General features: G+C 39.3%; 1 protein-coding gene across 2 annotated transcripts in view; it reads left to right on the top strand.

The window, feature by feature from the left end:
- Positions 1–26883, top strand: part of LOC138855224 (ran-specific GTPase-activating protein-like) — a 117744-nt gene that overhangs the window by 8896 nt on the left and 81965 nt on the right. For both annotated transcript variants that reach the window (XM_070103444.1, XM_070103445.1), the window contains exon 2: positions 16422–16579. In XM_070103444.1, the coding sequence (XP_069959545.1) occupies positions 16422–16579 (158 nt within the window). The remainder of the gene's footprint in view (positions 1–16421; positions 16580–26883) is intronic.

Here is a 26883-nt window from a genome sequence, read left to right as displayed (position 1 = left end):
GATGGCACCTTATCTTGGTAAGGGGCATACATTATATACCAATAACTGGTACACAAGCCCATTACTCAGTGATTTCATGCGAGTGAACAAGACAGATGTGTGTGGCACAGTGCGTTCTAATCGTAAACATATGCCCAGGCTCAATGCAGGTGCTCGTGGTGATGACGTGCAGGTGTTTACTGCCAATGACATCATGGCATTACGGTGGCATGACAAACGAGATGTCACGTTGTTGACAACCATTCACCGTAATGAAATGCAAGACAGTGGCAAAGTTGATCGAGTGACTAATGAACGTATTCGAAAACCAGTGACAGTGATTGATTATACTATCGAAGCATACTATCGAAGATACGGTACTATGTTCCATAGTCAGCCCTCCTGGCCCTTTATCACTCTTATTTACCCCTATCTCACCTATGGAATTTGTGCATGGGGCTCAACAACAATTAACCATCTCAGACCACTAATTACCCAACAAAAGGCTGCAGTTAGAATGATAACAAATTCTCACTACAGGCAGCACACTCCACCAATATTCAAAACACTCAACCTACTCACCATACAAAACATCCATACTTATTACTGCACCTATTACATACATAGAACACTTAACTCTGATATTAACCCTCCCCTCAAACATCTCCTTGCCAACCTCAACAGAACACATGACCATAACACAAGGCACAGATCACTCTTTGATGTTCCTCGTGTCCATCTCACGCTATGCAAAAACTCAATGCACCTAAAAGGCCCTAAAATCTGGAATTCATTACCTGTAAATATAAAAGAAACACTACCTGTTTATAAATTCAAGTCTCTTCTCAAAGATCACTTACTCAAAACCAAATAAATACTGAATAACTGAACCTTATAAATTATTTTTTTTTTTTTTTTTTTATTATCACACCGGCCAATTCCCACCAAGGCAGGGTGGCCCGAAAAAGAAAAACTTTCACCATCATTCACTCCATCACTATCTTGCCAGAAGGGTGCTTTACACTACAGTTTTTAAACTGCAACATTAACACCCCTCCTTCAGAGTGCAGGCACTGTACTTCCCATCTCCAGGACTCAAGTCCGGCCTGCCGGTTTCCCTGAATCCCTTCATAAATGTTACTTTGCTCACACTCCAACAGCACGTCAAGTATTAAAAACCATTTGTCTCCATTCACTCCTATCAAACACGCTCACGCATGCCTGCTGGAAGTCCAAGCCCCTCGCACACAAAGCCTCCTTTACCCCCTCCCTCCAACCCTTCCTAGGCCGACCCCTACCCCGCCTTCCTTCCACTACAGACTGATACACTCTTGAAGTCATTCTGTTTCGCTCCATTCTCTCTACATGTCCGAACCACCTCAACAACCCTTCCTCAGCCCTCTGGACAACAGTTTTGGTAATCCCGCACCTCCTCCTAACTTCCAAACTACGAATTCTCTGCATTATATTCACACCACACATTGCCCTCAGACATGACATCTCCACTGCCTCCAGCCTTCTCCTCGCTGCAACATTCATCACCCACGCTTCACACCCATATAAAAGCGTTGGTAAAACTATACTCTCATACATTCCCCTCTTTGCCTCCAAGGACAAAGTTCTTTGTCTCCACAGACTCCTAAGTGCACCACTCACTCTTTTTCCCTCATCAATTCTATGATTCACCTCATCTTTCATAGACCCATCCGCTTACACGTCCACTCCCAAATATCTGAATACGTTCACCTCCTCCATACTCTCTCCCTCCAATCTGATATTCAATCTTTCATCACCTAATCTTTTTGTTATCCTCATAACCTTACTCTTTCCTGTATTCACCTTTAATTTTCTTCTTTTGCACACCCTACCAAATTCATCCACCAATCTCTGCAACTTCTCTTCAGAATCTCCCAAGAGCACAGTGTCATCAGCAAAGAGCAGCTGTGACAACTCCCACTTTGTGTGTGATTCTTTATCTTTTAACTCCACGCCTCTTGACAAGACCCTCGCATTTACTTCTCTTACAACCCCATCTATAAATATATTAAACAACCACGGTGACATCACACATCCTTGTCTAAGGCCTACTTTTACTGGGAAAAAATTTCCCTCTTTCCTACATACTCTAACTTGAGCCTCACTATCCTCGTAAAAACTCTTCACTGCTTTCAGTAACCTACCCCTACACCATACACTTGCAACATCTGCCACATTGCCCCCCTATCCACCCTGTCATACGCCTTTTCCAAATCCATAAATGCCACAAAGACCTCTTTAGCCTTATCTAAATACTGTTCACTTATATGTTTCACTGTAAACACCTGGTCCACACACCCCCTACCTTTCCTAAAGCCTCCTTGTTCATCTGCTATCCTATTCTCCGTCTTACTCTTAATTCTTTCAATTATAACTCTACCATACACTTTACCAGGTACACTCAAGAGACTTATCCCCCTATAATTTTTGCACTCTCTTTTATCCCCTTTGCCTTTATACAAAGGAACTATGCATGCTCTCTGCCAATCCCTAGGTACCTTACCCTCTTCCATACATTTATTAAATAATTGCACCAACCACTCCAAAACTATATCCCCACCTGCTTTTAACATTTCTATCTTTATCCCATCAATCCCGGCTGCCTTACCCCCTTTCATTTTACCTACTGCCTCACGAACTTCCCCCACACTCACAACTGGCTCTTCCTACAAGATGTTATTCCTCCTTGCCCTATACACGAAATCACAGCTTCCCTATCTTCATCAACATTTAACAATTCCTCAAAATATTCCTTCCATCTTCCCAATACCTCTAACTCTCCATTTAATAACTCTCCTCTCCTATTTTTAACTGACAAATCCATTTGTTCTCTAGGCTTTCTTAACTTGTTAATCTCACTCCAAAACTTTTTCTTATTTTCAACAAAATTTGTTGATAACATCTCACCCACTCTCTCATTTGCTCTCTTTTTACATTGCTTCACCACTCTCTTAACTTCTCTCTTTTTCTCCATATACTCTTCCCTTCTTGCATCACTTCTACTTTGTAAAAACTTCTCATATGCTAACTTTTTCTCCCTTACTACTCTCTTTACATCATCATTCCACCAATCGCTCCTCTTCCCTCCTGCACCCACTTTCCTGTAACCACAAACTTCTGCTGAACACTCTAACACTACATTTTTAAACCTACCCCATACCTCTTCGACCCCATTGCCTATGCTCTCATTAGCCCATCTATCCTCCAATAGCTGTTTATATCTTACCCTAACTGCTTCCTCTTTTAGTTTATAAACCTTCACCTCTCTCTTCCCTGATGCTTCTATTCTCCTTGTATCCCATCTACCTTTTACTCTCAGTGTAGCTACAACTAGAAAGTGATCTGATATATCTGTGGCCCCTCTATAAACATGTACATCCTGAAGTCTACTCAACAGTCTTTTATCTACCAATACATAATCCAACAAACTACTGTCATTTCGCCCTACATCATATCGTGTATACTTATTTATCCTCTTTTTCTTAAAATATGTATTACCTATAACTAAACCCCTTTCTATACAAAGTTCAATCAAAGGGCTCCCATTATCATTTACACCTGGCACCCCAAACTTACCTACCACACCCTCTCTAAAAGTTTCTCCTACTTTAGCATTCAAGTCCCCTACCACAATTACTCTCTCACTTGGTTCAAAGGCTCCTATACATTCACTTAACATCTCCCAAAATCTCTCTCTCTCCTCTGCATTCCTCTCTTCTCCAGGTGCATACACGCTTATTATGACCCACTTCTCGCATCCAACCTTTACTTTAATCCACATAATTCTTGAATTTACACATTCATATTCTCTTTTCTCCTTCCATAACTGATCATTTAACATTACTGCTACCCCTTCCTTTGCTCTAACTCTCTCAGATACTCCAGATTTAATCCCATTTATTTCCCCCCACTGAAACTCTCCTACCCCCTTCAGCTTTGTTTCGCTTAGGGCCAGGACATCCAACTTCTTTTCATTCATAACATCAGCAATCATCTGTTTCTTGTCATCCGCACTACATCCACGCACATTTAAGCAACCCAGTTTTATAAAGTTTTTCTTCTTCTCTTTTTTAGTAATTGTATACAGGAGAAGGGGTTACTAGCCCATTGCTCCCGGCATTTTAGTCGCCTCATACGACACGCATGGCTTACGGAGGAAAGATTCTTTTCCACTTCCCCATGGACAATAGAAGAAATAAAAAAGAACAAGAGCTATTTAGAAAAAGGAGAAAAACCTAGATGTATGTATATATATATATATGCATGTGCGTGTCAGTGAAGTGTGACCAAAGTGTAAGTAGGAGTAGCAAGATATCCCTGTTATCTTAGCGTGTTTATGAGACAGAAAAAGAAACCAGCAATCCTACCATCATGCAAAACAGTTACAGGTTTTTGTATATCCTAAATGTTACTCACAATTTTATCACACAAATGTTAAACCTAGGACCCAATCTAACTTCGTTATTTTTTTAAATACACTACCTAACAGAATACTCCATTCTACTGAATGTACAGCAATGCATGCAACCATATGACCTGTCTTTGTAATACTCATTTGTGCTTTATTGTTATCTGTTTACAATAATGTTTTATCACTGATTACATCATTGCTTAGTTAATCTTAAGTTAATTTTAAGCCAGCCCATAATGCTATGCATATAAGTGGCTTTGGCATGCTGCTCTTACCTGTATTTTTTTGTACCTCTGTATGTATGCTAAAATTACTAAATAAAAAAATAAAATACACAAAACATGCGCTTGGTTGACAAATGTGACATGCAGATTGGTTTTGTTGACTGTTCGTAAGAGTTACAAGTGGTACATGAAACTTTTCTTCCATCTCATGGACATTTCAATGCTCATTGCATATAATATGTACCAAATAAAGACTGGCAACAGACCACCGTATGGTGAATTTTGTTTGTCTGTTGTCAGACAACTCATAATGAAGTACCAGGTAACAACACCTGCTATACAACACGGTCCTCGAATTCCTCAGGATATACCCAAGCGTTTGAGGAGGGAAGGTGATCATTTCATAATACAACTTCCTTCAACTCAGAAGAAATTTGCTCAGAAGAGATGCATCGTCTGTGCACAAACAAAACGACGGCAACAAAGACGCAAAGACACTCGGTTTATGTGTGAGGAATGTAAGGTGCCTCTGTGCATGGTGCCTTGTTTCAAGGAGTTCCACAAGCTCCAGCAGTTCTAAAACCATGTCCAGTGATTGTAAATGTGTAAATATATGATAGAACATTAGTATTATACAAGATTTGTGCATGTTTATTGTAATAAACAACAGTGGTAAACAATAATATGATAATAACTTTAGTGCGGTTATTGTGTTCAATACAGTGAGTTTATATATATACATTATATACAGTATTGGTCTCTCAGGCCCCAAATGTTAGTAGGAATAGAAAAAAATTGGAAAAGAAAAGAAAAAACAATAAAAACCGCAAAATAATGTAATGCGCGTATGTGGAATTCATCGATGTTGCCGCCACCACATCATTTTTGACAAACTTCTTGGCGCTGTATCTCGGTAAGTACTGATCAGAATTTTTTTTTTTTGTCTTATTACCTTCACAAAAATATGCTCTTTAATTCTGTAAGAAAAAATAATTTTTTTTTTTTTTTTCAAAATTTCTTGGACACTGGAGCACCACTTCAGATTTTGGCCTTGGACCCTGAAGGGGTTAAAACTAGACACAGATTATGGAGTGATGAATTTTAATTATACATTATTACAAAAAGAGGGGCAGCAAAAAATTTATAATAAATTAGCCTGTCATTTTATGTTTTTCCCCGGACTGAAACCCATCTTGTATGGGAACAATAGTGATTTGTTGTGTAAGGTAAGATTTTGTTCCTGGCAATTAAGTTTTGTTTACCAACTCCTTTTATTGCAAAATAATAGAAAATGCCCATTATTCCTTTTAAACTTTGCTTTTGTAGCTTACAGGATGAATTTTTGACAAAAAATGGCTAAATTTCAATATTTTTTGCTAGTTTTGGATGTAAAACAAAAACATTTAATAAATAAAATTTACATATTATATTTTAAACTTTCTGAAATATATTTACAAAGTTAAAATTAGCAGTTTTTCTAGATTTGCAAGCATGCAACAAATCATTTTCCCGTTTGAATCCCCAAATGTAGTCTTCCATCATGTTTTCATTGTAAGATCCCTGATATTTGTGTTCAGAGTCCATTATATCTCGGTGGAAGTGCTCCTATTTCTCCTCTGAGTATGAGCATCAAGGATATGGACCTTAAGGGACATCCTACAGACCATCTGACCATTGCTTTTTACCCAGGTCTCAACAGGTTCCACATAATTGTCAGCCTTGTTGTTGCCCAGAAAGCCCTGTGCTACAGCAACAAAACTCTCCCAGGCTTCCTTTTCCTTCTCTGTGAGCTTCTTTGGAAATTCTGAGCACGTCATGATTTTCCTGACTTTTGGTCCAGTGAAGATGCCAGCCTTCACTTTTGCTTCTTGATAGCTTGGGAAAGAAGCCTTGAAGATACTTGAAGGCTGCAGACTCTTTGTCAAGAGCTGTAACAGACTTTCATTAGTCCTAGTTTGATGTGTAATGGAGGGAACAGAACCTTTTGAGGATCCACCAATGTTTGTTATGTCTTCCTACTGAGAACTCTCTCCTACAAGGCCAATGCTTCCTATGGTAATGTGCTGCTTTGTCTACTATCCCAAAACTTGGTAAAACCTCCTTGGAGTCCCATCAAAAATGCCACTGGAGAGTTTACCTGGAGAGAGTTTCGGGGGTCAACGCCCCCGCGGCCCGGTCTGTGACCAGGCCTCCTGGTGGATCAGCGCCTGATCAACCAGGCTGTTGCTGCTGGCTGCACGCAAACCAACGTACGAGCCACAGCCCGGCTGATCAGGAACTGACTTTAGGTGCTTGTCCAGTGCCAGCTTGAAGACTGCCAGGGGTCTGTTGGTAATCCCCCTTATGTGTGCTGGGAGGCAGTTGAACAGTCTCGGGCCCCTGACACTTATTGTATGGTCTCTTAACGTGCTAGTGACACCCCTGCTTTTCATTGGGGGGATGGTGCATCGTCTGCCAAGTCTCCAATAACCTCCCAGCCACACTTATCAAAGTTCAAAGCTTCCAGTAAAAGTTTGACGCTGTTGTAGTCCTCCTTAAGATGCACTGAATGAGCCAAGGGAAGAGATGGATACTTGTTCCCATTGTGGCAAAGTACAGCTTTTAGGCTTTGGAGGAGCTGTCAATGAAGAATCTACTCATCTGGATTGCATGCAATTCCAGTTGCATCAAACAGGCCTGATACATCATTACAGTAGCACAACTTGTCTTCATTAGTGAAGAAGCTTGAGAAATGTTGAAGTTTTTTCTATGGCTTGTCACTTGCACACTTTCATCCGCCAAGTCCCACTCCTTGAGCCTTGAAATCAGAAGCTCAGCATTTGACTTTGTCAAACCAACATCTCTGATAAGGTTATTGAGGTCTGTTTGGTTTGGGTAGTTAGGATTCCTCCCAACTGCTGCATCTGTGAGATCATAAGTCTTGTTTACTGTGCTCTTCATTTTCTGATTTGCTGCTTTCTTCTGACAGTTGATTTCTTTCTGGAGGTGTAGGTACAGGAAGATCAGCATTGTGTGGTACTGGTGCAATAGAAGACGGAAGGTCTGGATAAGAAATAGCAGGTGCATTTTTCCCAGCTCGGCGTTTGAAAGGCTCCACCAGGCAGAAGTAGCAGTTGGTTAAGTGATCAGTGGGTTCACTCCATATTCTAGCAACACCAAGCTTCATGGCTCTTTTTTTCTCTCTATACCATCCTGTGAAAAAACAAAAGAATTAGTTTCTGTTACATACATTTCATTAAAAAATGTTCCTATTCTAGATTTTACCCTTCATATAACTAATGACTTTCTTACCTTACAGTGTTTTCTTACAATGTTCACAAGCTACTTAAGGTGTCTAGGTCTTGTATTGGTTCACACCTTGCGTGCCAAAATATGCTTTTTTAAGGCTCGCACATTTTTTCAGATGCTCTTACCGAGAACTTCTTTGCTCTTGTCTTCATGAATTGACCACATATGTAGCAGAATACATCTGGAGAATGATTGCAGCCTCTTGATACCATTTCACTTCCTCTGATGTGTCTTCTCAGGTAGCCAGAGCTGAACTGAATGCTGGTTTGTGAGCCCCTGTTTTTATATTTGTCAAGCAAAACCCAAGAACGTAATAGTTTTACACCAGTCTTTCCTCAAAGTGTTCCAGAAGTGTTCTGACCACAAAAGCAAAGTTTTGAGATCAAAATTGCTTTTTTAAATTTTGTTTAGTTATAAAGAATTGGGAAATGATGCTCATTTTCCAGGAACATGACAGAAGTGAAATTTTGTTACGTAGTTAATTTATGTAAATTCTCTTTCATTAAGTGCATAAGACGTGTACAACAATTGAGTATCTTTATTCTTGAAACACTTTGCCTGCAGAGTAGGCTTCTTCAGTCAGATACAGAGGCAGGTGTAGAGAAATGAAGTTGATGTGATCAGTCCATCAACCTTGGAGAAATAGTATTGAGGTGGTCGGTCCCTCAGTCTGGAGAAGATTTCAGCTCCATGGTCTGCTGTTATATGAAGCCTCTAATAGCGAAGACTTGATCTTAGCTAGGCTTGATCTTAGCTAGGCTTGATCTTAGCTAGGCTTGATCTTAGCTAGGCTTGATCTTAGCTAGGCTTGATCTTAGCTAGGCTTGATCTTAGCTAGGCTTGATCTTAGCTAGGCTTGATCTTAGCTAGGCTTGATCTTAGCTAGGCTTGATCTTAGCTAGGCTTGATCTTAGCTAGGCTTGATCTTAGCTAGGCTTGATCTTAGCTAGGCTTGATCTTAGCTGGGCTTGATCTTAGCTGGGCTTGGTCTTAGCTAGACTTGATCTTAGCTAGGCTTGATCATAGAGAAAAACTAAATTAATAGCTGTTTCAGCTGGCTGGATATGTGGTTCATTGGGTTTCATTAGGAAAAAAACATCTCTGGATTTGATTATTTTCCATGAACCCAGAATTGGAGTACATTCCAGGTCTTTTTATATTGCCTCTTATTTTCATTGAACCTGCTAGCTTAAGGCTTTGAGTCTATCTTCATACGGGAGGTTCCTTACACAGTAAATCATTTTAGTCATTCTTCTCTGTATGTTCTCTAATGAGTCTATATCCATCCTGTAGTAAGGGGACCAAAACTGAGCAGCATAATCTAAATGAGGCCTCACTAGTGATGTATAGAGCTGTAACTCTAATAAGGATTTCTAAATGTATTAAATCTCCACTCTCTGGAGAGGCGTAGCATGAGGGGAGATATCATTGAAGTGTATAAGTGGATGACGGGCATAAACAAGGGAGATATTAATAAAGTACTGAGGGTGTCGAACCAGGTAAGAACCAGGAATAATGGATTTAAGTTGGATAAATTTAGATTTAGAAAGGACATAGGTAAGTAAAGTTTTTCTTCTTCTCTTTTTTAGTAATTGTATACAGGAGAAGGGGTTACTAGCCCATTGCTCCCGGCATTTTAGTCGCCTCATACGACACGCATGGCTTACGGAGGAAAGATTCTTTTCCACTTCCCCATGGACAATAGAAGAAATAAAAAAGAACAAGAGCTATTTAGAAAAAGGAGAAAAACCTAGATGTATGTATATATATATATGCATGTGCGTGTCTGTGAAGTGTGACCAAAGTGTAAGTAGGAGTAGCAAGATATCCCTGTTATCTTAGCGTGTTTATGAGACAGAAAAAGAAAACCAGCAATCCTACCATCATGCAAAACAGTTACAGGTTTTTGTTTCACAGTCATCTGGCAGGACGGTAGTACTTCCCTGGGTGGTTGCTGTCTACCAACCTACTACTCTGAAGGAGGGGTGTTAATGTTGCAGTTTAAAAACTGTAGTGTAAAGCACCCTTCTGGCAAGACAGTGATGGAGTGAATGATGGTGAAAGTTTTTCTTTTTCGGGCCACCCTGCCTTGGTGGGAATCGGCCGGTGTGATAATAAAAAAAAAAAAAAAAATAGGTAAGTACTGGTTTTCTAACAGAGTTGTAGATGCGTGGAACAGTCTTCCCAGTGGGGTGATAGAGGCTAGGACCTTGGGTAGCTTTAAGAAGAGACTGGACAAATATATGAGTGGGAGGGGCTGGGTTTGATTGGTGTCATTGGGTACGGGAGTTATTTCTAGGGAAGCTTTAGGTAGTAGTCGTTTTGATAAGGACCTGCCTCGCATGGGCCAGTAGGCCTTCTGCAGTGTTCCTCCATTCTTATATTCTTATGTTTGGTAGGTATTGATGTATAGTTTTTGGTTTGTTCTTTAGTTTTTGTTTTTCATAAATGCTTCCTATCATTGGGCCAGAGGATGCTATTTGTTAGCCATGGGCTACCTAGCCTCTTCTGTGATCTGCTTAGTTTTAATAGGACATTGGCTATGTTAGTTTTTTTTTTTTTTTTTTAAGAAAAATTTTGACCCCATCATCCATGCCCTGCCGTCTGTGAACTTGCTCTCCACCAGTCAGTGTAGCCTACTACACCTTATCTGAGTACTACATGATGGACCATGAAAGGGTTAAAACTGGTTACACACTAATCATTCTTGTTTTTATCTCCTGTGGAATTTCCGCTCTCAGTTCAGGTCTTTATTTCTAAATTGCTGTGCATACGAGACATACAGTAATCTGAAGGCTCACAGTCATGCTTGTTTTTTGAGCACCAACTGGAGGTTTAGGTTGTGTTAGTTACACTAAAAGTCAACATCTGCAGCACTGAGCAGTTTCTTGTTGTTACTAAGTAGCTTTATTATGTTCTAATTGAACCTTCTTGACTAGAATCTCCATATTTTCAAACTCTCCTAGATCATACTTAAGAGTTTGTACACTAGATTCCAAAAAGCATTTTGGAATCTCATTTCTGTGTTATTGTTGTTTGTTTTTTTTACTAATTATATTTTTGAGCCAGAATCAGAGTTGAACAGTAGTCTGGTTAACTCTGTAGGCTTATTTCATTGCTAAACGATGATTGGTTCGAAAACCAAAAAGATGAAGACTGGTATGGAAATATGAAGGCAGTTATAACTGATTAAGCCTTCATTTGGATCATTCACTCGCAGGCAAGTTTTTCCAGGTCGTGATTCTAAAAGCTCGGTTGTGGGCAAAATGTTGTTGAAATAAAGGCTTGCTCTGCTCTCTTTGTACTGTCACACAGGGGATGCTTGGTGGGATAAGAATTCACAGTTCATGTCTTTGTGGTAGCATCTTCAGCTCATAACAGAAGGATCCTGGTTTGATCCTGAGGCAGGTGAGACATTGGGCATGTTTCATCACATCTGTTGCCTCTGATCAAGCAGGAAGTAGGTACTGTACCCGGGTGTTAGTTGACTGCCATGGGCCACGTCCTGGAAAAATGGACCAAAGGGTCCCAGTGGAAATAAGTCACACCTATTGTCTTGGGTTATAATGGGTTACTAACTCTTTAGGTTATTTTTTTTTTTTTTTATTATCACACCGGCCGATTCCCACCAAGGCAGGGTGGCCCGAAAAAGAAAAACTTTCACCATCATTCACTCCATCACTGTCTTGCCAGAAGGGTGCTTTACACTACAGTTTTTAAACTGCAACATTAACACCCCTCCTTCAGAGTGCAGGCACTGTACTTCCCATCTCCAGGACTCAAGTCCGGCCTGCCGGTTTCCCTGAATCCCTTCATAAATGTTACTTTGCTCACACTCCAACAGCACGTCAAGTATTAAAAACCATTTGTCTCCATTCACTCCTATCAAACACGCTCACGCATGCCTGCTGGAAGTCCAAGCCCCTCGCACACAAAACCTCCTTTACCCCCTCCCTCCAACCCTTCCTAGGCCGACCCCTACCCCGCCTTCCTTCCACTACAGACTGATACACTCTTGAAGTCATTCTGTTTCGCTCCATTCTCTCTACATGTCCGAACCACCTCAACAACCCTTCCTCAGCCCTCTGGACAACAGTTTTGGTAATCCCGCACCTCCTCCTAACTTCCAAACTACGAATTCTCTGCATTATATTCACAGCACACATTGCCCTCAGACATGACATCTCCACTGCCTCCAGCCTTCTCCTCGCTGCAACATTCATCACCCACGCTTCACACCCATATAAGAGCGTTGGTAAAACTATACTCTCATACATTCCCCTCTTTGCCTCCAAGGACAAAGTTCTTTGTCTCCACAGACTCCTAAGTGCACCACTCACTCTTTTTCCCTCATCAATTCTATGATTCACCTCATCTTTCATAGACCCATCCGCTGACACGTCCACTCCCAAATATCTGAATACGTTCACCTCCTCCATACTCTCTCCCTCCAATCTGATATTCAATCTTTCATCACCTAATCTTTTTGTTATCCTCATAACCTTACTCTTTCCTGTATTCACCTTTAATTTTCTTCTTTTGCACACCCTACCAAATTCATCCACCAATCTCTGCAACTTCTCTTCAGAATCTCCCAAGAGCACAGTGTCATCGGCAAAGAGCAGCTGTGACAACTCCCACTTTGTGTGTGATTCTTTATCTTTTAACTCCACGCCTCTTGCCAAGACCCTCGCATTTACTTCTCTTACAACCCCATCTATAAATATATTAAACAACCACGGTGACATCACACATCCTTGTCTAAGGCCTACTTTTACTGGGAAAAAATTTCCCTCTTTCCTACATACTCTAACTTGAGCCTCACTATCCTCGTAAAAACTCTTCACTGCTTTCAGTAACCTACCTCCTACACCATACACTTGCAACATCTGCCACATTGCCCCCCTATCCACCCTGTCATACGCCTTTTCCAAATCCATAAATGCCACAAAGACCTCTTTAGCCTTATCTAAATACTGTTCACTTATATGTTTCACTGTAAACACCTGGTCCACACACCCCCTACCTTTCCTAAAGCCTCCTTGTTCATCTGCTATCCTATTCTCCGTCTTACTCTTAATTCTTTCAATTATAACTCTACCATACACTTTACCAGGTACACTCAACAGACTTATCCCCCTATAATTTTTGCACTCTCTTTTATCCCCTTTGCCTTTATACAAAGGAACTATGCATGCTCTCTGCCAATCCCTAGGTACCTTACCCTCTTCCATACATTTATTAAATAATTGCACCAACCACTCCAAAACTATATCCCCACCTGCTTTTAACATTTCTATCTTTATCCCATCAATCCCGGCTGCCTTACCCCCTTTCATTTTACCTACTGCCTCACGAACTTCCCCCACACTCACAACTGGCTCTTCCTCACTCCTACAAGATGTTATTCCTCCTTGCCCTATACACGAAATCACAGCTTCCCTATCTTCATCAACATTTAACAATTCCTCAAAATATTCCTTCCATCTTCCCAATACCTCTACCTCTCCATTTAATAACTCTCCTCTCCTATTTTTAACTGACAAATCCATTTGTTCTCTAGGCTTTCTTAACTTGTTAATCTCACTCCAAAACTTTTTCTTATTTTCAACAAAATTTGTTGATAACATCTCACCCACTCTCTCATTTGCTCTCTTTTTACATTGCTTCACCACTCTCTTAACTTCTCTCTTTTTCTCCATATACTCTTCCCTCCTTGCATCACTTCTACTTTGTAAAAACTTCTCATATGCTAACTTTTTCTCCCTTACTACTCTCTTTACATCATCATTCCACCAATCGCTCCTCTTCCCTCCTGCACCCACTTTCCTGTAACCACAAACTTCTGCTGAACACTCTAACACTACATTTTTAAACCTACCCCATACCTCTTCGACCCCATTGCCTATGCTCTCATTAGCCCATCTATCCTCCAATAGCTGTTTATATCTTACCCTAACTGCCTCCTCTTTTAGTTTATAAACCTTCACCTCTCTCTTCCCTGATGCTTCTATTCTCCTTGTATCCCATCTACCTTTTACTCTCAGTGTAGCTACAACTAGAAAGTGATCTGATATATCTGTGGCCCCTCTATAAACATGTACATCCTGAAGTCTACTCAACAGTCTTTTATCTACCAATACATAATCCAACAAACTACTGTCATTTCGCCCTACATCATATCGTGTATACTTATTTATCCTCTTTTTCTTAAAATATGTATTACCTATAACTAAACCCCTTTCTATACTTTAGGTTAATAATCTAAATACAGTAGGGCCTTGCTTTATGGCGTTTTGCCTAACAGCATTCCGGTAATACGGACATTTCAAATTATGACCAAAACTGTATACGGCTCCCCCCACCTGACTTTCTAATACGGTCACCGTGGACCATCCAATTTGTTTACATTCTTCATGAGCACGACTCTCCATTATGTATGGAAACTTTCCAAAATTTCAAGTGTTTTAAAGTTATTTGATGTTTTATATATACTCTGATAATTATACTTGTGTGTGCCTGTACCTAAATAAACTTACTGTGCTTGCATGTAGGTACACATTAAAATCACTAAGAACATCTTATTAGTATGGAGGACACCATATTAATAATGATAATACGCAATAATCACCCTGAGGCTCATTAAATGTCGTATATTACGTTAATATAAACATTTTCATTAATCCATCTATGATGTTTTTTCAAAATTAAATAATAAACATGCTACATAACATATAAACATGATAATTACACCTCACAGTAGAATAAATTAACATAAGTATGTGATGTTACGTATATGAACCAATGCCCGAAATGCCTAGCCATGCTAGGTGTTCTAGTGGTACACTCTGTAATCATTATTTTACTACGTGTAAACCACACAATAACCAAATTCTGTAAACTCAGCATTGTAATCCTTATAGAGAATAAACTTTGAATTGAATTGAAAAACCAGATGCATTCATCTGCTTGTTTACATAATGCTTCTCTCTCCTCTCTCATTTACTCGCGCTCTCTCTCATTTATATGTTTTACCTTGTTTACTCACCTCTCGCCCTACATTAAGACTAGAGATATTTTTAGGGTCAGTAATGAGTGTACTCTGTGTATTTTACTTTTTGTTGTTTTTAATGCCTAGTTCTATTGTTAACTCAATATATAAGATAAGATAGTTTATTTCTTTGTAAAGGTTACAATGTGTAATTACAATTTTGATTTGCTAAGTACAAAGGTAGCCACTATCATGTCAGGGCATTTTGGGCAGACCAATCCTAATATGTAGTAACTAATTAAACTAGACAAGATAATAAGTACGTAGTAACTATACTTAAAACTAGACAAGAAGTAGTGGTTAACTGTTTTACAAACTTATTTAAACTTAATACAAATGTGAGGTAGTAAGGTGGAGTAAGGTTTCGTAAAATAATTTTGAAATTGCACACAAAATTTGTATTACAAGTAATGGTTCAGGTGGTAATATTTTATGAATTGGCAGAATTGAAAGCCTACAGGTCACATAAGAAAACTAATTAGCAGATGTTTTGGTTTATTTGGTTAATATTCAGAGATCAGATGATTTTTTAACAGTCCTAAATTTATAAGTTGTCAGGGGATCCTTGACCTGTTCCGGTAGCGAGCTCCAGATCTTCGGGCCCTTTATATGTATAGCGTTCTTTCATAGTGAGAGACTGACTCGAGGGATGTTGAAAAGTGCCTTATGCCTTTTATTGTGACTGTGCATTCTGTTGTAACTGTCAAGGAGTAGCTTTAGTGGAGGGTTTACAGTGGAGTTTGTTTTTAATGTTCTGTTTATGTAGTAGGCACAATAATATGAGTGTATGTCTTGTATATTTAGCAAGTTCAGTCTTTTGAAAAGTGGTGGTGTGTGCTGTCTAGCACAGGAGCTGGTTATCACCTGCACAGCAGCTTTTTGTTGGGTTATTAAAGGTTGAGCCCCAGGCACAAATACCATAGGTGAGGTAAGGATATATTAGAGAGTGGTATAGGGTAAGGAGTGTTGTTCATGGTACATAGTATTGTATCTTGGAAAGGATTCCTACTGATTTTGAAATTTTCTTGGCTATGTGATGGGTGTGGGACTGAAATTTAAGATTACAGTCAAGGAGAAGACCTAGAAATTTGCCCTCAGTATGTCTTAATATAGGGGAACCATTTATCAGTGTTAGTTATCTGGCATTTATATGCATTTATAAGTGGAAAAAATGGCATTCTGCTTTCCGGCAATGTCCACTTTTCCTGTGGTAGCCTGGAACCTCACCTGCTGTATAAGTGGGGCCTTACTGTATATGAAAGATAACTAGTAAATCTTATACTTGTGAAGGGCTCTTTGATCTGAGGAATTGAAGCTACCCTCTCTTTCCCAGAATCAAACCTGATTCCCATCAGTTCCCCAGCACTATAACCCTCAAGAGTTTATCACATATTCCTGGATGTAATATTAATTTGTCATTTTTATTTAACAGACAGACCCTGATGAGAGTGCTGTCAACACCAGTAATGTGTCGGAGGATGGTGCTAACACAACGGAAGGGGATCTTGACCCATATTTTGAGCCAGTAGTCACACTTCCAGAAATTCAAGTTAAGACAAATGAGGAAGAAGAGGAGGAAATGACTAAATTGTAAGCTAAATATAAATGATTAAATTTTGTAGTACAGCCTCTCCTCACTTAGTGATGTACTTGTTTACCAATGACTCAGACTTATGACGGGCTCTCTGACCAGTATGCACATCTAAATAATGTATATTAGAGCTGATTTCCTCTATATCAAAGATGGATGACACAAACACACTTCCATTATAGTGTGCTCCTTGCTTAGTGACAAATTCGTGTACTGATGTGGTCTTAGGAACGGAACTCCAGCATTAAGTGAGGAGAGGCTGTACCATACAATAATGTTTTTTAAAGTTAAAATTTTTTTATTTACTGTCATGTATAAAATTAGTACAAGCAAAAATCCAATTAAGGTAAATAGGTAAAAGTAATAAATATTAAAAGCATATACACCTACCATCCGACTTATGACCAAGTTCGGTTCCGAGAAACCGGCCGTAAGTTGAAATGGACGTAAGTCGAACTTTACTACTGAATATCAACATCACATTTTTGTAGTGACTTTATTTTATTGTTTTATTTTGGTATTTCATGTTTTACTTTACTTTTTATGCTGTTAGTACTGTATTTTATACTGTAACGTTTAGGATAAACACTGTACAACACATATAGTTGATTATTTCCCAGAAATTTGGCATAAAATACATGGGCGTAAGTCGAGTTGTCGTATGTCGAGCAGGTCGTAAGTCGGATGGTAGGTGTACTACAGTCAAACTTTTTTATTAACCCTTTCAGGGTTTTCGATGTACTGGAACGCCTAAATTCTAGCCCCTTCAAATCTAGCGAGAGAAAGCTGGTAGGCCTACATATGAAAGAATGGGTCTTATGTGGTCAGTGTGCGCAGTATAAAAAAAAAATCCTGCAGCACACAGTGCGTAATGAGAAAAAAAAAAACTGACCGTGATTTTGGATTAAAACAGCGACTTTGCACTGTATTTTCGTATGGTATTTATGGTTGTATTCTAGTTTTCCTGGTCTCATTTTATAGAATGGAAGACGTATTACAGAAATTGAGATGATTTTGATTGGTTTCACAATGAAAAGTACCTTGAAATTGAGCTCAAAGTAGCAGAAATGTTCAATTTTTACCCAAGTTCAAAAGTAAACAAATCATGCCAAGCGTCCAATACACATCAACTGGTGAGTCTAATATTCTTTCACAAATGCGCTGATATTATTTATACCATTTCTACACTAATGCAGTAGTCTGCATAACAGTAAATCTTCTATTTTTTGTAAGAATAGAAATTCAAAGTGGAAAGCAAAAGAAATATAAGAGGGGCCTGGGGATGTGACTAACAGACAGAGAACTTGTTATTTTAGTGCCAGGAATGTCTGTCTTGTTTATTCTGGACCCTATTTGGAAATTGGCATCTTCTGAAATTTGTGTGAAATTGGCAAAATTGCCAATTTCTAACTACTTTATTGGATAGTTGAAATTGGTAAATGGGTGGTTTCTTGTACTCATTCGATAGAAAAAATGGAGTTCTATCGAAATTAATATGATTTTTGTCGACTAGTACACAGGAATTGGCCGAAAATAGGGCTCAAAGTGGGCGAAATCGCTGATGTTTACGCATCGGCGAGACTGTTAACTTCGCGAGAACATAATTCTGTAAGTTTTCCATCAAATTTCACGCTTTTGATGTCATTATGATCCGGAAAAGATTCTCATTTCATGAGAAAAAAATAATTTTTTTTTCCGAAAATTTTTCGACCCTGAGAACAAGTTTAGGAGAGGGCCTCTCGACCCTGAAAGGGTTAAAGTACAGTGGACCCTAAACCAACAGCATTAATCTGTTCCAGAGAGCTTGCCGTTAGTCGAATTTGCTATTAGTCGAATTAATTTTCCCTATAAGAAATAATGGAAATAGAATTAATCCGTTCCTGACACCCCAAAGTCTGGAAAAAAAATTTTTTACATGAAATGTACATTTCCTTTCACCAAAATGAATGGGACCTGCAAAATTAACAATAATTAAATGCCACTTACCTTTATTGTGGAGTTGTTGATGAGTGATGTGCCAGCAGCAGGGGAAATTCAGGATTGTCTATTGCTTGGAAGGTGAATCTTCTTCCATAAAGACTTCAGGTACCAAATCCTTTGGTGGGGTTACTTCCCTTCTTGGGAAGCAACTGGAGCTTGAGAGTCACTGGACTCGTCTCACAAAATATCTGTCCAGAGAGCTCTGTTTCTCACGTGCCCTTAGGATTTCCCTAAAATGGGACATAAGAGTGTCATTGTATGTGTTGCCAACACAGCTTGCAACTTCTGTGACAGGATAAAATTCATCAATAAATGCTTGCACCATTGTAAACATTGAACACATTTCCCTAATCCTTGACGAAGTCATCTTCCTCCATCTCTCTTCATCCAGCTCTGAAGAACATTCCTGAGATGTGATCTGTTGCTGTTGCACCTAAAGCTCTTGTAGGTCTGCAGTGGTTAGTTCTTCCTCGTCGTTCTGTTCTGCACCAACTCTTTCACATCCTCGTCACAAACCTTCAACCCCAAGGACTTCCCCAATGACACAATAGCTTCCATTACTGGCATAGCCTCCTGAGGGTTAGCCCCAAACCCTTCAAAATCCCTCTGTTCTACACATTCTGGCCACAGTTTCCTCCAAGCAGAGTTCAAGGTCCTCTTAGTCACTCCCTCCCAAGCCTTACCTATAAGGTTTACACAACTGAGGATATTGAAGTGATCTTTCCAAAACTCTCTTAGGGTCAATTGAGTGTCTTTTTTTTTTTTTTAGATTTTGCCACCGAAGTGGCTAGTTTATTGTGCACCCCATATCCATCTTGTGGACGGTAGCGCGAGAGCATGTGGATACACAAAAGGCCTAGGAACTAGGCCCCAAAGGGTTAACAGGAATACATATGGATTTATATCTACATATCTATAGTTCACTTATCTGTTACAAGCAAATTTAGGAAATTTGCTTAGTATATCTGGTATCTTATTTTCATTAATAAGATATCTTGACATGTCACATAGGTTATTATACTGTCTGTCTCTGTATTCCTCAATAAGTGGACAATTAAGCACATAGTGTTCAAGAGAGTGACCATATGCCTGATCACATAATTTACATTTAGTTTGATCATCATCTGTGTGTCTCCCAAACTGCCAGAAGTACTTGTAACCAAGCCTAAGCCTGGCCACTACAACATCAGTCAGTCTGTTCACATTGCAAGTTGCTCCATAAGCATACTTATCTACGTTCATGTTATCATAGTGGGTTATAGATCTACTCAGGCTTCTAACTGCATGCACTTTTGAAACACTCCTTTTGTGTAGAGTTTTTTGAAGTTTGAAATGACCTGCTGGAGGAGAGGAGTTGTATTAGGAGGCAAAAACTTCACCTTAACAAAACCAAACTCCCCTGCAATTTCCTCTTGCAAGTCGTGAGGATGAGCAGGTGCATTGTCCTTTACCAGGAGGCACTTGAGTGACAATTTCTTTTCCTGGAGGTAATTTTTCAGTTAGGCCAAACACCCCATAAAACCAGTCCAAGAAAAATTCCCTAGTGACCCATGCCTTACTGTTTGATCTCCACAGCACACACAAATTACCCTTGACGATATTGTTTTTCTTGAACAATCTGGGAGTATCAGAGTGATACACCAATAAAGGCTTCATTTTGCAATCATCACTAGCATTACTACACAACATTAATATCAGCCTGTCTTTCATAGGCTTATGTCCTGGGAGTGCCTTTTTCCTCCTGTAATGTAGGTCCTGTTTGGCATTTTCTTTCAAAACAGGCCTGTTTCATCACAATTAAATGCTTGTTCAGGTTTTAAGTTTTCAGTCTCCTGTTTCGGTTGTATATATGTCTTATGCGCCAATGTTTTGGACGTATTTATATGCGTAAATTCTAGCAGCTTCAAATCAAGCGGGAGAAAGCTGGTAGGCCTACATGAGAGAGAATGGGTCTGTGGTGGGTGTGCACCCTGTGAAAAAAATCTGGGACTCAGTGGTGCATTGTGGGAACGCCATCTTGGTAGTTCATTTTCACCATGCCTCGCGGTAAAAAGTACAGTGGAACCTCTACTTGCGAGTTTAATCCGTTCCATGACCTTGCTCGCAACTGGATTTTCTCGTTTGCAGCATCAATTTTCCTCATTGAAATTAATTGAAATGCAATTAATCCGTTCCAGTGGAATTCTGTACTTCAATAATTTCGCCAATATCAACTCTACGGCTTATTTATCTATCACAGTTCATCTAGTATGACATAACAAACAATATGAATAACATAGAAACATGATATATACTCCAGAATGAACAAAATGTCATTCATGTAGTGGTATGGGTGGTGTTGGCAGTGGATGAGAGTTTGTCTGGACACCGGGCAAAATTCTTCATGAATAATTTCACTAATATCATCTATACGGCTTATTTATATATCACAATTCATCTAATATGACATAACAGACAATATAAATAACATAGAAACATGATATATACTCTAGAATGAATAAAATATGTCATTATGTAACAGGTGGAGGCAGCCACAACCACTCCCTCTTTGTTGTGGTAAACATTGCCATCTAGTGATGGCCTTTTGAAGCTGTCTATTATTATAATTATTATATGTAGTACATTATTATTATATATGTATTATTATTATACATATATTATTATTATACATATTTTTTTTTTTTTTCTTTTCCAACAAGTCGGCCTCTTCCACCGAGGCAGGGTGACCCAAAAAAGAAAGAAAATCCCCAAAAAGAAAATACTTTCATCATCATTCAACACTTTCACCACACTCACACATTATCACTGCTTTTGCAGAGGTGCTCAGAATACAACAGCTTAGAAGCATATACGTATAAAGATACACAACATATCCCTCCAAACTGCCAATATCCCAAACCCCTCCTTTAAAGTGCAGGCATTGTACTTCCCATTTCCAGGACTCAAGTCCGACTATATGAACATAACCGGTTTCCCTGAATCCCTTTACTAAATATTACCCTGCTCACACTCCAACAGATCGTCAGGTCCCAAGTATCATTCGCCTCCATTCACTCCTATCTAACACGCTCATGCACGCTTGCTGGAAGTCCAAGCCCCTAGCCCACAAAACCTCCTTTACCCCCTCTTTCCAACCCTTTTGAGGACGACCCCTACCCCTCCTTCCTTCCCCTATAGATTTATATGCTTTCCATGTCATTCTACTTTGATCCATTCTCTCTAAATGACCAAACCACCTCAACAACCCCTCTTCTGCCCTCTGACTAATGCTTTTATTAACTCCACACCTTCTCCTAATTTCCACACTCCGAATTTTCTGCATAATATTTACACCACACATTGCCCTTAGACAGGACATCTCCACTGCCTCCAACCGTCTCCTCGTTGCTGCATTTACCACCCAAGCTTCACATCCATGTAAGAGTGTTGGTACTACTATACTTTCATACATTCCCTTCTTTGCCTCCATAGATAACGTTTTTTGACTCCACATATACCTCACCGCACCACTCACCTTTTTTCCCTCATCAATTCTATGATTAACCTCATCCTTCATAAATCCATCTGCCGACACGTCAACTCCCAAGTATCTGAAAACATTCACTTCTTCCATACTCCTCCTCCCCAATTTGATATCCAATTTTTCTTTATCTAAATCATTTGATACCCTCATCACCTTACTCTTTTCTATGTTCACTTTCAACTTTCTACCTTTACACACATTCTCAAACTCATCCACTAACCTTTGCAATTTTTCTTTAGAATCTCCCATAAGCACAGTATCATCAGCAAAAAGTAACTGTGTCAATTCCCATTTTGAATTTGATTACCCATAATTTAATCCCACCCCTCTCCCAAACACCCTAGCATTTACTTCTTTTACAACCCCATCTATAAATATATTAAACAACCATGGTGACATTACACATCCCTGTCTATGACCTACTTTTACCGGGAAGTATTCTCCCTCTCTTCTACACACCCTAACCTGAGCCTCACTATCCTCATAAAAGCTCTTTACAGCATTTAGTAACTTACCACCTATTCCATATACTTGCAACATCTGCCACATTGCTCCTCTATCCACTCTATCATATGCCTTTTCTAAATCCATAAATGCAATAAAAACTTCCCTACCTTTATCTAAATACTGTTCACATACAGTGGACCCCCGGTTAACGAACTTTTTTCATTCCAGAAGTATGTTCAGGTGCCAGTACTGACCGAATTTTTTCCCATAAGGAATATTGTGAAGTAGATTAGTCCATTTCAGACCCCCAAACATACACGTACAAACGCACTTACATAAATACACTTACATAATTGGTTGCATTTGGAGGTGATCGTTAAGCGGGGGTCCACTGTATATGCTTCAATGTAAACACTTGATCTACACATCCCCTACCCACTCTGAAGCCTCCCTGCTCATCCGCAATCCTACATTCTGTCTTGCCTCTAATTCTTTCAATTATAACCCTTCCGTATACTTTTCCTGGTATACTCGGTAAACTTATTCCTCTATAATTTTTACAATCTCTTTTGTCCCCTTTCCCTTTATATAAAGGGACTATACATGCTCTCCGCCAATCCTTAGGTACCTTCCCCTCTCTCATACATTTATTAAACAAAAGTACCAACCACTCCAACACTATATCCCCCCCTGCTTTTAACATTTCTTTCATGATCCCATCAGTTCCAGCTGCTTTACCCCCTTTCATTCTACGTAATGCCTCACGTACCTCCACCACACTTACATTCTGCTCTTCTTCACTCCTAAAAGATGGTATACCTCCCTGGCCAGTGCATGAAATTACTGCCTCCCTTTCTTCCTCAACATTTAAAAGTTCCTCAAAATATTCTCGCCATCTACCTAATACCTCCCTCTCCCCATCTACTAACTCCCCTACTCTGTTTTTAACTGACAAATCCATACTTTCCTAGGCTTTCTTAACTTGTTTAACTCGCTCCAAAATTTTTTCTTATTTTCATTAAAATTTCTTGACAGTGCCTCTCCCACTCTTTCATCTGCTCTCCTTTTGCACTCTCTCACCACTCTCTTCACCTTTCTTTTACTCTCCATATACTCTGCTCTTCTTATAACACTTCTGCTTTGTAAAAACCTCTCGTAAGCTACCTTTTTCTCTTTTATCACATCCTTTACTTCTTCATTCCACCAATCACTCCTCTTCCCTCCTACCCCCACCCTCCTATAACCACAAACTTCTGCCCCACATTCTAATACTGCATTTTTAAAACTATTCTAACCCTCTTCAACCCCTCCACTACTCATCTTTGCACTAGCCCACCTTTCTGCCAATAGTCGCTTATATCTCGCCCAAACTTCCTCCTCCCTTAGTTTATACACTTTCACCTCCCTCTTACTTGTTGTTGCCACCTTCCTCTTTTCCCATCTACCTCTTACTCTAACTGTAGCTACAACTAAATAATGATCCGATATATCAGTTGCCCCTCTATAAACATGTACATCCTGGAGCCTACCCATCAACCTTTTATCCACCAATACATAATCTAACAAACTACTTTCATTACGTGCTACATCATACCTTGTATATTTATTTATCCTCTTTTTCATAAAATATGTATTACTTATTACCAAATTTCTTTCTACACATAACTCAATTAAAGGCTCCCCATTTACATTTACCCCTGGCATCCCAAATTTACCTACTACTCCCTCTATAACATTTTTACCCACTTTAGCATTGAAATCCCCAACCACCATTACTCTCACACTTGATTCAAAACTCCCCACGCATTCACTCAACATTTCCCAGAATCTCTCTCTCTCCTCTACACTTCTCTCTTCTCCAGGTGCATACACGCTTACTATAACCCACTTTTCACATCCAATCTTTATTTTACTCCACATAATCCTTGAATTTATACATTTGTAGTCCCTCTTTTCCTGCCATAGCTTATCCTTCAACATTATTGCTACTCCTTCTTTAGCTCTAACTCTATTTGAAACCCCTGACCTAATCCCATTTATTCCTCTCCATTGAAACTCTCCCACCCCCTTCAGCTTTGTTTCACTTAAAGCCAGGACATCCAGTTTCTTCTCATTCATAACATCCACAATCATCTCTTTCTTATCATTTGCACAACATCCACGCACATTCAGACTTCCCACTTTGACAATTTTCTTCTTCTTATTCTTTTTAGTAATCTTTACAGGAAAAGGGGTTACTAGCCCATTGTTCCCGGCATTTTAGTTGACTTTTACAACACGCATGGCTTACGGAGGAAAGATTCTTATTCCACTTCCCCATGGATATAAAAGGAAAAGTAATAAGACCAAGAACTATTAAGATAAAATCAAAGAAAACTCAGATGAGTGTGTATAAATAAACGTGTACATGTATGTGTAGTGTGACCTAAGTGTAAGTAGAAGTAGCAAGACATGCCTGTAATCTTGTATATTTATGAGACAGACAAAAGACACCAGCAATCCTACCATCATGTAAAACAATTACAGGCTTTCGTTTTACACTCGCTTGGCAGGACGGTAGTATCTCCCTGGGTGGTTGCTGTCTACCAACCTACTCCCTTATACATATTATATTATTATTATTGTATTATACTATTATTATTATTATTATTATTATACATATTGTTATTATTCATATTATTCATTTCACGACTGCATGACTCACGAAATCGTAATGACACGATTGCAAACAAACCATACCCCGGCCGGGATTGAACCCGCGGTCATAGAGTCTCAAAACTCCAGCCTGTCGCGTTAGCCACTAGACCAGCTAGCCACAATAAGATTCGTCCAACTAGGTATATTTCTACACCATAGGAAAGTTAGCACAGGCACCACTGTGACCGCAAATGCAAGTTTTTACAGACGAATCTCCAGCTAGTGTGGCCGTGACGAACTCTAGCTCAAGTCCCTTCACTGCCGTCAACATGACTCACGAAATTGTAATGACACGATTGCAAACAAACCATACCCTGGCCGGGATCGAACCCGCGGTCATAGTCTCAAAACTCCAGCCCGTCAGTTCGTCACGGCCACGCTAGCTGGAGATTCGTCTGTAAAAACTTGCATTTGTGGTCACAGTGGTGCCTGTGCTAACCTTCCTATGGTGTAGAAATATACCTAGTTGGACGAATCTTATTGTGGCTAGCTGGTCTAGTGGCTAACGAGACAGGCTGGAGTTTTGAGACTCTATGACCGCGGGTTCAATCCCAGCCGGGGTATGGTTTCACGACTGCATATTGGAATGGACAGTGACGTCATTTGTTTACACTGAAAGAGCCAAGAAATGGACCATTTCTCCTAGGTTGAGCTCAATTTCAAGGCACTTTTCGTCATGAAAGCAATCAAAATCATATCTTCCATTCTATCAAATGAAAAAAAAAAAAACGAGAATACAACCATAAAAACCATACGAAAATACCACTAAGGGGTGGCTAATTGCTGAGAAGTGAGCTCCATTATTCATGCTTAGATTTCTATCATCATCATCATCATCATCATCATCATCATCATCATCATCATCATCATCATCATCATCATCATCATCATCATCATCATCATCATCATCATCATCATCATCATCATCATCATCATCATCATCATCATCATCATCATCATCATCATCATCATCATCATCATCATCATCATCATCATCATCATCATCATCATCATCATCATCATCATCATCATCATCATCATCATCATCATCATCATCATCATCATCATCATCATCATCATCATCATCATCATCATCATCATCATCATCATCATCATCATCATCATCATCATCATCATCATCATCATCATCATCATCATCATCATCATCATCATCATCATCATCATCATCATCATCATCATCATCATCATCATCATCATCATCATCATCATCATCATCCAAAAAAATATAACATTTACTGTGACGTCATTTGTTTACACAAACAGCCAAGCAATGGACCATTTCTCCTAGGTTGAGCTCTATTTCAAGGTACTTTTCGTTGTGAAAGCAATCAAAATCATATCTATTTCTGTAATTATCTTTCATTCTATCAAATGAGACCAAAAAAACGAGAATACAACCATAAAAACCATTTGAAATTACCACTAAAGGGTGGTGGCTAATTGCTGAGAAGTGAACTCCATTATTTATGCTTAGATTTCTTTCATTTTTGGTGTACGTTAAGAAGCATCTTTCCATCATACATTGCCCAAGTTTCAATAAGATAGTCCAACAAACAAATGAGATACAATTCCCAAGATCAAGAGCAAGAGCCCCTCACCAGTGTCAAGAAACCTGCCTTGAGGTCTGCTCACTTG

The sequence above is a fragment of the Cherax quadricarinatus genome, chromosome 85 (assembly GCF_038502225.1).
Source record: "Cherax quadricarinatus isolate ZL_2023a chromosome 85, ASM3850222v1, whole genome shotgun sequence".
NCBI lineage: Eukaryota > Metazoa > Arthropoda > Malacostraca > Decapoda > Parastacidae > Cherax > Cherax quadricarinatus.
This window is presented reverse-complemented; position numbering and strand designations above follow the sequence as displayed.